Raw genomic sequence first — 14,429 nt, 5'->3', positions numbered from 1 at the left:
CCCCACTTCCGCCCCCCCCGCCGTCAAAGAAATGTACAAAACGATTCAAATGTTTCGCCGGTAGTAGCGCGGCTGTGTCATCATCCACGCTCAATTGAAAAAGTAATAAAAGCAAAACACAATCCGCTCGCTGCCTAACGTCACGGCCTCTTTTTCTGCACAGCGTCAAAATCCTGAGACATTTTTACAGCCAGGTGAACTCGGGCATACCGGTAGGAATTTACATTCCTTCCAAGACATCAAGCAGCGGCTATCTCCACACCCACAACAATGTTCTTTTTTAAAATGTATATATGAGTATGAGGGACTATTAAAGCCAGACTTGAAAAAAAAAAAAAAAAACGAAATAAAATGAAAATCTGCAATGCTACAGGAATAGAAGTTTGACATGAATATAGTCATCATTTTATGTTATTTGCAAAGATCTGCTTCTCCAGTGGCGCTGACTGACTGTAAACAATAACGGGCCATCGTGACGGATGTAAAGAGAGAAGGGTGAGTGAGTGCCGTGCCTCAACGAGCATACAAGGGCACTGAGTGACGGCTGGATTCCATGCGCCTCTTTTTTCACTCCTCGGGGGGCCGCAGTTCGCCCCCTTAAGCCAGAGTGGGATGTCTACAGATATAAACCCCTTGCCAATGTCAGCAACGAGAGTGACGATATCTCCACCTCGGTGTGGAAAGAGCAGCGCGCTCACCCCCCCACCCCCACTTCCGCCCACCCCGCCGTCAAAGAAATGTACAAAACGATTCAAATGTTTCGCCGGTAGTAGCGCGGCTGTGTCATCATCCACGCTCAATTGAAAAAGTAATAAAAGCAAAACACAATCCGCTCGCTGCCTAACGTCACGGCCTCTTTTTCTGCACAGCGTCAAAATCCTGAGACATTTTTACAGCCAGGTGAACTCGGGCATACCGGTAGGAATTTACATTCCTTCCAAGACATCAAGCAGCGGCTATCTCCACACCCACAACAATGTTCTTTTTTAAAATGTATATATGTGTATGAGGGACTATTAAAGCCAGACTTGAAAAAAAAAAAAAAAACGAAATAAAATGAAAATCTGCAATGCTACAGGAATAGAAGTTTGACATGAATATAGTCATCATTTTATGAGAGAAATGTTTCAAATTTAGAGATCCATGTATCCTTTTTCTCATTCGTCTTCAAATATCTGTTATCTTGCAAAGGCTGTAACACTACAACTGTCGATGATATCAACTGTTAGCATAGCCATGGCATTTTGCATGATATATTAGCATTAAGCAAGCGGGGGCCACTCTTCAGGCAACGTCAGTTGGCTGGTTGAATGAAACAATGTGTAATCCTCATTGTTTTAGGTTGAGATGATCAACTGCGTGTTCTTTTTTTATTGTTTAAAAATGTTAATTAGCAGTAGAACATGTGCAATGCTGTTACTGCCACATATAAAATGTTAAATTGGTTTCAGTGGCAGACATACAGTACGTATGTTGTTCTTGTGTCTGTATAACACCATTATGAGTGGATGTAGAGGGTTTTTTTTTTTTTTTTAGTATCGAGCAGTGGGGAAGATGTGAGATTTCGAGCTCGAGTCTGCACTCCAGACAAGCTGCGGATTTTTGCCACTCAGACAAGATAACGTCACTTCCTTGCTCAGATAGAAGCAAAAGCACATGACTCGTGTCCGCTCTTTCTCAAGATTTTTTTTCTGTTCACTTCCATTTGGAACCACGCAACCAGCGGCACTAGCCACACACAGTCGAAGCGGCGCTCGGAACCAACATGAACTCACCACCCCACCAAATGGAAGCAGCTGTTCTCAAAAGTCTTTCACCGGCCACGGCACTTTCCAAAAAGCAGCACTAGCGTGTATTTAATTCGATCAAAAAGTGAAACTTTTTACAGGTCTATTGTGTGCTGTGTTTTTGATTGCGTACCATGTTATGGTCTCGTGTCACGAGCCAAATGCAGACTGCTGAAGAGAAATCATATTAAAAACTCTGCAAAACCCCAAACATAAAGTGGACAGTTGTTGTTCATGCATGTTTCCACTTGTGCATGCCCACGATGGATCTTTTGCTTGGCCGGAGAACAGTCACAAGCAATGTGCCAATGAATAACAATGCCAGTGCTTTCACTCGGTACTCACTGCTTTGGACGTTTATCGTGCCAGTGGAGTTGTCCTTTCCCAGCAGGTTCTCCACCACACAAGTGTAATTCCCAGAATCCTCCAGTTTTGCTCTGCTGATCTGGAGTCTGGAGTTTTTCCTGTGGGAGACAACACTCGCACAGCTGAGTCAGGGGAACCCGGCCCGAGAGGAAGCAACATGGAAACGCATAGAGTGGAAACACGGGAGACAGCGAGGCAGACAACAGGACGAGCGGCCGCATGGCAACAGGCCTCTGCTTTGATAGGATGCTGGAATAATAAAACCACTCGGGATATTGTACAGAGTTCAATGTGGTTTCATGAAGCCATGTCAAATGTCTCGTGGTGTTTTTTTAATAACGCTGCTTGTAATTTGGCTCATAAACGGCCACGGTGACAACAAGGGACCCTTAAATGAATCGATGTGTTCCAAGATTCTGTTTTCTTGTTGCACTTTACTCACATGCTCTGCTGGAGTCAGCAATTTTAATTACATGGTCAACAGCCAAAGTAAAGACAGCGTGGAAAAAGGAGCAGGAATGATTAAAAACAGGGCACAGTGCTGCCTCTTTTACCGGGTGGCGAAGTGTGGTACTGCAACCAAAAGCATATTGACCTCCAATGACAACCAACAAATAGTGAGTGATTGACTTCTTGCAAATGTATTTTTTATAAGCGCTTATAGTAATAGTTGCAACCGGAAATACACCACAAACCATGATCCCGGAATAATTTAATTATAATTTGCAACGCATCTTAAATTATTTTGAAAAATAAATGGCTTACAGATAAAGATAAATATTCACTTGCACCCTTCTGGTAGTGTTAAGACGACTTTTATTTTAGTGTTTAGTGTTGACAGTTTATTAGTACGTTTGTGTGTGTGGGGGGGGGGTGTACTCACTGGCTGTTCTTTATTCGAATTTTTTTGCTTTTCTTCAGCTCGTTGCCATCTTTGAACCACCGGTAGGTCGGCAGAGGGTTCCCCGAGGCCTCGCATTTGACTGTGAACTTGCTTCCCTCGTCCACAATTGATGGATTCTTCATTGGTTTTAACTTTGGAGCCGAAGCTAGAAAGAAAAGGGGAGGAAAGGGTTATTAAGAATTATTCATGGAGGAAAAAAAAAAAGTTGAGTTTGCACAATTTGATGCTCCATTGTGTTTTTGAGTTTGCGCACAAAGAAAAAAAAAAGAGGACATAGATGCAATCGGGAGCCAATTGTCTCTCAATGGACTGAGCTAACAAGTCTCTCATGTGACCAGCAGATGTTGTCACCAGAGGCATCATCACGTTGATGTCAGACTAACAAACAGGTGCAATTTCAATCTGGTTCTCTCGCTATACAATTACCTGCTATCAGATAGCATACAAGATATTATAGGAAACATCAACAATCAATCGCCACTGTAGCATTATTGACGCGAACTGCGTGTCAGCCTTTTGGCTGCTGCTCATGAGAGAGAGAGAGAGAGAGAGAGAGAGAGAGAGAGAGAGAGAGAGAGAGAGAGAGAGTGTCCAAATATTGTGTCATTTCTATTAATGTCATGCATTGGATGATGAAAAATGATCTTTGTCTCACACACACACACACACATTGATACAGTACACGAAGAACACACAGCCACACAAACACTTGCCAGCTGACAGCTGCAAACATGTGTAGGGTAAGACTCACTCAGGATGGGGAGAGTGAGTTGGGGTGAATGAGGGTCAATCAGGGGATGGCCAAGATGCCCCCCCCCCACCTCCTCCTGCTTTACACACAAACACTTACTCCATTCACGATATCATGTGAACGCTGAGTAATGCTTTCCAATTCCAGCTGTTTACAACTCCATTAAGGATAGAAATGAGTGCCAAAAAAAAGTTGCCGTTGTGACGCATTTATAACAAGTTGTTCTTTTACCACCCAACCATGTCCTCTTTCTGGAGAAATTGTTCTACTTCCTTGACCTGATAAACTTGTCATAACTGCGAGGAGAGGAGCAGCCTCAATGATGCTGCATTTTCTTTTGCGTGTGTGCGTGTGTCTATGCGATGAGTGATGAATTTGGGGCACTGTTATCTTAAGCATAGGAAATTGCGCAATTCCGATTTTATCACTGACTCTAGTTATACTGTGTCAATGCACAATATACGTGTGATGATTAAAAGAAAAAAAAAATTGGATTTTCAATTCTACCGAACACTGTGCACATTTGTCTCATCCTACGGCAAAATTGAAAACAAATCTCTCTGATGATATCATTGCAGAATGCCAATCATATTATCTCCAGTTGGCATCTCGCAATCAATCAACTCAGCTGGATTTTTAGAGTGCTTATAACCCACCAACGCTGTATACAAACTGCTATACATGGGGCAAATGTAATTCATACAACGACAAACACTAAAGCAATAAACTAATAAAAAAGACAATAGAACGCACAAAAAAAAACAGTAAAACTAAAAATCAGGTCTCATGCTGAGTCAAAGGCCAAAGAATAAAAATCTGTTGTAAGGCGAGTTTTAGAAGATGGACAGTGAAACTGCTATACATGGGGCAAATGTAATTCATACAACGACAAACACTAAAGCAATAAACTAATAAAAAAGACAATAGAACGCACAAAAAAATAACAGTAAAACTAAAAATCAGGTCTCATGCAGAGTCAAAGGCCAAAGAATAAAAATCAGTTGTAAGGCGAGTTTTCTTGCCGAACGTTCAGCGGGAGGTCATTCCAAAGAGAGGGACCAGCAACGGAAAAGAACCCAGTGAAGGGATGCCAGAGTAGGAGTTACACGCTCCCTCTTACGGGTCCCAGTTAAGACGCGAGCGGCAGCATTTTGGACCAACTGGAGACACTTCATGGAGGATTAGCTGACTCCAAAGTAAAGCGCAACAAAGCCACGTTATGGACACAGTTGAGCTAACTCGAGACTTGAACATATTTTACTTCTTCACACCTTGGGTATTAAATACGACGGTATTGGGAAACAAAAACCATTCCAGGATGCATACTTATTCCAAAGTACTGCAGGTACAGTCCGATCAGATCTTCATAGACATCTGCCGATGACATGAAAAGGTCCATTCAAAATAGCTCAAATACAGACAAAGAGTATTTTTAGATCAAACATCTGTTTGTATATTTGTCTGTGAGCCGCATGGTATTTATGGCAATTGGTGAGATGGAGTGCGGGAAGAAGGCAGATGAGTCTTTGTTGGACGTTTTATCCCAAAGAAATGGAAGACATGAGATGGAGCATCTCAAGTGACGAATTCAAAGATTTAAGAGATCTCCTTCTAAGTGTGTTTCAAATTATTATGCAGATGGGATTTATTAAGAGAGGGGAAACATCTGCATTTGATTCTCTTGATCACCGATATCAATCTCAGACAGGTTTTCCAGATGAGACTAATTACAAGGAATTTTACAGTTTGTTCGACGTTATTCATTAAGCAGTCCAGCATCTTTCCCGAACGCATGAAAAAAATGGATATTGCACAAAAATCATACTGTTCAAAGAATTTTTTTTTTTTTTTTTGTTTCCGATGAAGGAATTTGTGTCTGGCAAATGCATCGTATTCAGAAAAGAGCTGTTAAAAAGTCACTGATGAGCAGGAAGCAGGTATTTAAAGCCGCTGCTGTCTCTGGAGTGCCAAGAACCTTTTGATGCAGGATCCCTGAGGCTTGCGGTCATAAAGTTGTATTTCGGCCACCCCCAAACTAATGCTCACAAGGCAAAACATTTTCAGTAAGCTCCGAAACCCACGGAGACTCATTTTCAAAACCACTTTATCCACCAAAAAAAAAAAAAAAAATGTGTCTTTGAATGTCGGAATTTGTAACGGTTGTTCATTGGCGCCATGTTCCAAGAAAGTTGCAACTTGCCCAAGGAGGTGGCAGATTGATGTGTTGGCCTAGAATGGTGGGAAGTGAAAAGGAAGGCTCATTTACTGTGCCTGAAAGTCTCAACATAACCTCTGAACCGTGGCTTCCGTGGTAAAAATCATTATTATGCAAGACAATGTACAATTACACCCTCAGAAATAATACCACTGAAGCTTTTAGCTACTGTGGGTACCAAGGGAGAAATAAATAATAGTTTGAACACCGTAATCCCTGACCTTAACCCTATTAAGAACCAAAACAATTTATTTGTACTTATATCTTGAAGGCAATTTTCATATTCGCAAAACTTTTTGTATTTTCTTCAAATGCCCAACTTAAAATTGTGTCAAAGTGTGTTGCCTTGACAATTAAGTTCAATCAACTTTTTTTTTTGTTATGATTATTATTTACGTTCTACAGTGCATTCACTTACTCAAAGCTCATTGGTTGATCCCAAAGATGGGCTTTGAAATGACCACCTAACATTTTTTTTTTTTTGCATTTTCACAGTTGTCGTAGGCTGTGTAGGCGGTGATGAAGAAAAAAAAAAATCTGCATTCAAGAATATTCAAACATGCGCCGTGTTTGACAGGAGACTTCATCACACATTTTCGTCAACCGGCCTTTATTTCAGGAAAGCCTTGAATTTAACTCAAGTCTCCAAACGGGACTTTTTCACGGACTCTGCGCGATATCTTAGCCGCCTATACGGAAATAGACTGCGTAAACAACGTTTGCGTTATCTGGCTTTACCCGCTTCACCTTGCCAAATTTGGCCCAACGCGGTGCCTGAGGAAAGCCTGTCATTCATCCCGTCATCGGCAGAGAGAACAGCAGGAATGAGGTTGCTCCGTTAAAAAAAAAAATTTTACCTCAACACAGGTCCATCCTTGCCAAGTAAATTAAACAAATTCTCCCTTCGCCGAGAAGACTTACAGAAACACTTATCGCTAAGCCAGATGTGTATGAAGGACCGCACTGTGCACCGGCGTAATGAAGACGCGGGGTGCCGTCACGCCGCCGTACCTTCTCGACGCAGATGTTCAACAGTTTTCCGTGGAGATTCATATTCGCGTCTATCTTCAAAGCTCTTTCATCTCCGCGACATGACATCCGCGAACCCTCTGGCAAGCGCGCACGCGGCGTGATATACAGTTGGATGCTCCTCTGTGGGACGTCTGATGAGGAAACCATCATACAGGAGACGTTTGCTGGACACACATGAGGTGCAGCGCAAGTCAACCGCGCTCACGTAACGTCCCGTTTTGTTGCCCGGGATGTGATTTCTCAAACGGTTGTCTCATTTTTGTAATTTTTCTTTTTTTTTTTTTTTTTGCGTGACACCTGTGGGAAAAAGTGTTAGGCGGCACTGATAAACTCGGGGTCTCTGCTAGCGCCTGCCTGATTGTCTGCTTTTGAAGTGGAAGGGGCAGCTGCAGATGTAGGACAATAAAAAGGCAAAAAAAACGGAGAGCCGAGGCTTGTGTGGCATGTCGGCGGCTCACGCTCGGGGGAGGGCAACAGTTGGAAACGTCAACGCGACAGCAAGAACAAAGTCGCCGGTTGAATTATCGTTCATGATCGAGTCGACATTTCTCATTGACTTCCAGCAGTTTAGGGGCACCCCCCATCGACTTCTGGACCAAATATCCCAGATTATTCCGGTGTTATGTCACTTCACTACATGCTGTCCAGAGACAAATTGCTCGATGAGACAGCTCCAGAAACGACCTTTGCATCGGGCCGAACGGAAGACAAGTCAGTGTACTGTCTAACATCTGTTCGAAAAGATCATTCCTCAACCACAAGTAAGGAAACGGCTTTCACCAGATAATTAGCTGGTGCATCGTTTAGATATGACTCAAAGCCTTCGCGATAAAGCTACTTTCTACAATAACAGCACATGGTTTCTTTCTCCCGCTGACTGCTCATTAGTCATTATCACGGCGCTTTCTTCTATGCTTGACTTAGGCGAACTTGGTCGCGCTATGCTATGTTACGACTGCGAAACAAGCGCCGCATGCCACAAAAAACAGATACCGTCTTTAAAATTTCAGTTGATTCTGTTCAATTAATGGTGTGTGGAGCAGTGGAAGCAAAATATGAGTGCAACACCGAGCTATTTTTAGAAACGAGTTTCCGACCAATGATCCTTTCAATTAATCCATTTTTTTTTTTTTAACTGTTATTAAATAACGAAACATCCTTTTATCACATCCATGTTTTTGAGGCGCCCTCTTTTGGCGTGGAGGTCAGAGTGCAAAGCACTCCTTGGGTAGATGCAGCAGAGGGTGGAGTTTTTTATTTTGTTACGAAGAATGAAAATACTGGAGGAGAATCGGCGGGCCATTGTTAGCACACTACACCGTATGAGAGCACTTTTTTGGGACGGGGGTCGGGGGTGGGTGACATTCGGTGGCAGATTAGCCGCAGCACCTTGAAGTCACACAAATAGAATCGTTGCTTCTGATGAAATCGCTCAGCTCGCCATCTCCCTTCAACACACGATAAGATTTTCATTTATATTACTCTATAGTAGGCAAAGAATAGAATGTACCGCCCCCCCCAACCCCCCAAAAAGGTGAAAATGTTCTTCGAGTGCATTTTTCTTCCAGACTTATTGAACTAGGACTGTGCTGTGAGTAGTTAGTTCATCATAAGTTTAACCCCTGGGGGGGCCTTGTTAATTTACATTCAACAGCAATTCAGTTAATGATCTCTAAATTGTTTCATGGTCCATCCAACTATTTTCAGTACTGATTATCTTGTTCAGGGTGGCTGAACATTTTATCTTATTTTTGCTGACTTGTGGCGAATGAGAATCTACACGCTGGACCGGTCACCTGTCAATCACAGGAGACATTGACAGTATGGATGATCCAAATGAATCTGCTCTTATAAAGTGGCCTATTAAAGTCACGTGGATATTTTGGACTGACCTCAAGGCCCGCTTTGTCTTGCAGTTCATGTTAATGACCCGTGTTCAGGAAGTGCACGCGCTATTTCGGAACACGGCGAAGTTGAATGCGCCAATTGTGCCATAAAAAGCGCAATGGAAAAAATATAAACTACAATCAATACTGAATAAAGGGGCATTATTCTCCTGACATTGGTTAACACTTAAAGATCAGCGATGGGACCTCATCCTTTTTCTCGGGGAGCGCCGATTCTGCTCGATGCACCGCTGAAATGTTTTCAAGTTATGAAGCCAATTTCAATAATGCAACAAAATCACTTTGAGATTGAATAAGTGCCGCGTCGTGATTCCAGATGAGCTCGCTCTAGCACCTTTGGACATCGGTCAACAGCCATCTATTTACGAGTTGGATACAGCATATTTATGTTTTATCGTGTGGCATCTAGCTCTTCCATCCATAAAATGAGTAAGAGCGAGAAGAGGAACTAAATGATTCTCTAATTGATGGAAAAGCACGCGAAGTAACTTGAATTTGAGAGGACGGCGCAAGTCCGACTGAAAAGACATTGCAAGGTGCGGGAGTCACGAGCCACTTTATTAGACGCACTTGTGACCTAATACGACCTCCATTGAAATATAATAAACGCATATTTATGTTTTATCGTGTGGCATCTAGCTCTTCCGTCCATAAAATGAGTAAGAGCGAGAAGAGGAACTCAATTATTCTCTAATTGATGGAAAAGCATGCGAAGTAACTTTAATTTGAGAGGACGGCGCAAGTCCGACTGAAAAGACATTGTAAGGTGCGGGAGTCACGAGCCACTTTATTAGACACGCTTGTGACCTAATACGACCTCCATTGAAATATAAAAGTTGCATTAATTGAGATATTAATGATCACAGTTTATTGTCAAGTTTTAAGTGTGATAGAAATGCATTTTGTCATCTCTCATGCTAGTTTGGAGCTGAGTTCTAGACCTGACTATTAAGTACGGTCCATTTAAAAACTTTAGACTCCGTCGTGCTTTGCGTGTCGGCATGTTTTGAGAGCGTCGCTCTGACTAAATAAACAGTTTCCACTCAGCATGCATTAGGGGTGTTTTATGGGCACATTACGGCTATAGTTGCAGCTTAGTGATGAATAAAGTCGCCGTAAGGTGTTGTTTTTGATTTGCGTTCCGTTTTGCACGTCCACACCGACGTGCGCGTTGCCGCACGGATTGAGATGTCGCCAGCTCCTCTAGATTAGCGGTGATTTTTGTTTCTTACTCAGTGCAGTAGCTTCCATTTCAGCTCGGAAATGTCTGGTAGGTGTTTGAACATGATAGGAAAGATTTGGCACACAATGAAGGAGGCTCTTCACCTCCTTAACCAATTATTAGCAGCCCGTGCACGCGCGCGCGCGCGCAAAACGCTACCGCACCGGATGCCAACATGTGTTTTTGTCTTGACACAAGATGGATGGTCAGTACAATTAACAATGCTAGTAAATGCATTTTTATTCAAGCCGGTCACACTTTACGGGGAGGCGTTCCGCAAAGCCGACAGACGCCTCTGTCGTTTTCGACGCATTGATGTCGAAGTTGATAAAGCGCCTGTGGCCTCCAATTCAACGGAAGAATGAGAACAAGGTTGCCCAGTTTTACGCCCCCTCGGGTGTCTTTTCTTCTTCAATCGGAACTTAACGTTTTGGCAGCTTTGTTAGCATTCTCATGAGAGTGTCGGTTTTCAGCTGCCACACACACACACACACACACACACACACACACACACACACACACACACACACACACACACACACACACACGCACACACACGCACTCACGCATATTCCAGCTTGAAAGAAAATCCCCATGTTACATCGACGCTGCAAAATGCCCCAAACCATGCTCAACCCCTCTCGTAGCCTCACCGCTAAATATTCTGAATATTAAGGCCGCACTGAAAAGAGAAGGGACAAGATTGTGAAGTCATTGGGAAAAGTCAAGCTACAGCACATCAGAATCATGTAATAATTAGGATTTTTTTTTCTCACACAAATGAAGGTCTAAGAATCAACATTTGACAGGGTTGTAATCAGCAAAATACCGAAAAACTAGTTGTGACATTGAGGGAAGCAATGGGAAAAATGCTGAACTATTCAGAGGGGGATTCAAGTTGTATGACTAGAAATTAGTTCCAATACAATCAACTCAAATCTTTTTGGAAGGGTGGCATAAATATTTTTAACAAAACATATTCAAGATATTTCCTGACTTTTTATGGTGGATGGAATAGCTGAAGAGACGATTGAGTTTCTTTGTGTGAGATTGACTCATTACAGTACAATTAAAAATTCATTTGCACAATATTGCAATTATTTTTCAAAAAACATTCATGTGAAACACTTTTTTTTTTCCACTGCAGTCCGAGCACTCTTTGGTAACAGTGCACTGAAACGCCTGCTTGGGAAAATCATATCCTTTCAAAAATGTGGGAAGTTAAGTGGAAATATAAAGAAGACGTGATAAGGCTGTCATATTTTTGACTGACAGGCCACTCGTTGGTCTGATTACATGCAATTAGATTTGACACACAAGGACGCGTGCACATGCAAACACATGCTGGACAACGATGAAAAACGATGCAGCATCTCGTGAGGGGAAAAGAAATAGAAAATATTCATTGTCATATTGATTTAAATACTTTTTTGGTTCATTTTTTTTTCCTAAATGAGAGATTGAAGGGTATCATGCGAAAGTACAGTGATGCCTTGAGATACGAGGAAATTGCAAGCCATCATTTGGCACTTTTGGTTTTTTTGCTTTGATTCAAGCAAAGGATTTTTGAACACCACCGGTGGAGTACCACATGTAGACAAACAATATGACATTACTCCCTGACATATACGTATCGTTTGTACTTTGCAAAAAAATTGTTAAAAATTACTGCCGCTTACTGAGGGGTTGTGATCGTCCCGATGGATATTTATATGTCTGTATCAAACTGCCCCCACGTGGCCAAGGCAAGTATTGTAAATAGCACAGCCACCTTATATATATATATATATATAGTACACAAAAATAAGTTCTACAAACACCTCTTCTGAACGTGTTTTATCGCTCACGGAAGAGCGACGCTTCCTCGTGAATAATTACAAGGAGGCAACTTACTTATGACAGAGCGTTAAGCGACTCACAATCTTTTCATCTTGCATGACGCATTTCACAGCCTTAACTGAAACTGATGCTGTGTGCACTGTGAAGATAAACAGCACTTTGGCCACTTAGGTACAAGTTGAATTTTGTTAGCATATTTCCATCCAAATAGTTGCAACCCACCCTCACCCCCAAAAAAACAATGTGGATTAAATCCATGATTGACAGTTGCTAACCAGTGTGCCGTGAGGGCTACTTAATTTGTCACAAATTATAATTTGCTAATGACGACCAGACTTTGTTTCCAGTGACGTAAAATGACAGGCAGACAGGCACTTATTTGGCAGAAGGCACAGCAAACCTGGATCCACCTGTTGCCATTCATAAAACAGAGTAAGTCACGGCTCGCCTTTGAGTATATCAGCTTTTGGTTCAACAGGTCCAGATTTATCACCGAGCATGTACAAGTGAGACAAAATCATCATTTATTTTGACAATTAACATTTTTGGATGACATTTTCATTTGATGGCGTGTTATCAGATTCTTCTTATTTAAATCAGTGCCTGGGTGGTAAGTGTTGGGAAAGACTGCACAAAAACATGCAAACTATGCTATGGTGTACGTCATGGAGAGTCATGAGATTAGATCTGCTGCGGTGCCGGATGATGAATGAAGATGCTCCCCAAAAATATTCTGGGTTAGATGCCTATCGCAGTGTGGAATTGCATGTTATAAAACAAAGAAGATAAAAAAATAAAAAAAAGACGTGAAACTTGAAATGATGACAGTAAAAGCCGAAGAACGTCTCGGCGCGCGGCGTCCCATTCAAAGCAATTTCACTGAAACAGGGGATGGGCTTCCCCATGACCTGAGGTCAATCTACAGTGACATGCTGCGGCTTGCACGCAACCACCAGTGAGCAAGCACATTTGCTACACTTGCGCCTGGGAAGCTTCTCTAGTGATTCTCCAACATGGAACCAAAAAAATAAGAACACACTTTTGTACGGTGACTCATCGGAGACATTCAAAACCCACCGAAGAAGCCGATCAATTATTTACCCTCTCCAAAAGTGTACGAAGCTCCGCAAATACTTCCAGAGTGAAAATATCAAACAGACAATACTCTCACATCATGTTCGCTCCGCGGGAACCGTGATGAACCAGTCACATTTGACATCACAAAATAACTTTTTGAGTATTTCCCAGTCCGACAAAACACTGACGCCACAAATCACGCCGTTCCAAACCAGATGTGTCTCTACACGCTGTCCACACTGGGACTCGCATCCATGTGACAACCCGGCTGCAAGCTTTCACGAGCCCAGGGCGATACTTTGGTGACATAAAATCCCTTTTTTGACCCCCCCCACCCCCATCTCCACGCATCCCACCCACCGTGCAAAGATGGACATTACTGTGCACCTTGAAGTTCGTTTTACCTTGAGTGGGATTGCCCTCCTTCTCTTTTTGCCCTTTCTTACCGCCCTTCCTCCTCCCTTTCTTATCTTTCCTCTTCGTCTCCGTCATGCTGTCACAATGAAGTAAATCCTCTCGGTAAAAGAGCCCCAAAATGAAAGAAGAAACTTGTCAAAAGTAGGTAGTCCTCGGCGGGGGGGGGGGGGGGAAACGTGTGGCAAGAGGGCACCCGCAGACTCTGAAGCCCAGTTAGAGCGTCTCTCCTCCTATATAGACTCACACCAATCAAGTACAGCAGGGAACCACCTACTCTTCACAGCAGGGTGAGCAAGAGAGAGAGAGAGAAAGAGAGAGCGGGACAGAGCGGGAGTGAGGAAGGAGGGAATAGGGAAGAAAAACAGGGAGAGAAAGGGAGGGACGGCTTCGGAAAAGTGAGAGAATACGGAAGAAGGGAGGAGGCAGAGGAAGGCATTTCCCATCGCTTTGAGGCAATCAACTCTTCCCTGACTGGATCTTATAGATAAGCGCTGGCTCTTCCAGGCCCTACGGCCACAAGTGAGCATCAAGAAGGACCCCCCACCCCTCAAGAAAAGTCCCGTGTGGCCCATACAAATGAAAATAATAAAAAGGGTTTCCTCAACGAACATCTTCTCTCTTTAGTAATGACCCGTGCCCAAGTGAGACCAAGACCCCCCTCTTTGCACTGCTGACCCCACCCAGATAACTCAAGCGGATGGGACAGGGGCTGGGGTGGCTTGAGGGGGTGGGGGGCGGTCCAGGGGAGACGTCTGCCCTTGCCAATTTGTAGTCAGGGTCACAAGCCACTTCACATCTGGGTCCGATTTGACGCGCTCAGATTCGGGAGATACGTGTGAGGGAGAGACAAGGTGGGGGGTGCGGTTGATGTTGAAAAAAATCCCCGTGCACATGCGCGATGTCTTTAAATTA

General features: G+C 43.1%; 1 protein-coding gene across 5 annotated transcripts in view; it reads right to left on the bottom strand.

The window, feature by feature from the left end:
• Positions 1-14,429, bottom strand: part of nrg2a (neuregulin 2a) — a 96,329-nt gene that overhangs the window by 36,254 nt on the left and 45,646 nt on the right. For 4 of the 5 annotated variants that reach the window (XM_019873255.1, XM_019873257.1, XM_019873256.1 and 1 more), the window contains exons 2-3: positions 3,037-3,202; positions 2,133-2,251 (exon numbers count right to left, since the gene is read on the bottom strand). In XM_019873255.1, the coding sequence (XP_019728814.1) occupies positions 2,133-2,251; positions 3,037-3,202 (285 nt within the window). Of the gene's footprint in view, positions 1-2,132; positions 2,252-3,036; positions 3,203-13,504; positions 13,798-14,429 lie in introns of those variants that run through there. The other variant, XM_019873259.1, reaches the window with a different exon arrangement.

Source organism: Hippocampus comes, unplaced genomic scaffold, assembly GCF_001891065.2.
Source record: "Hippocampus comes isolate QL1 unplaced genomic scaffold, H_comes_QL1_v1.1 scaffold59, whole genome shotgun sequence".
NCBI lineage: Eukaryota > Metazoa > Chordata > Actinopteri > Syngnathiformes > Syngnathidae > Hippocampus > Hippocampus comes.
The sequence above is the reverse complement of the archived record's forward strand: the minus strand, read 5'-3'. Positions and strand labels throughout refer to the sequence as shown.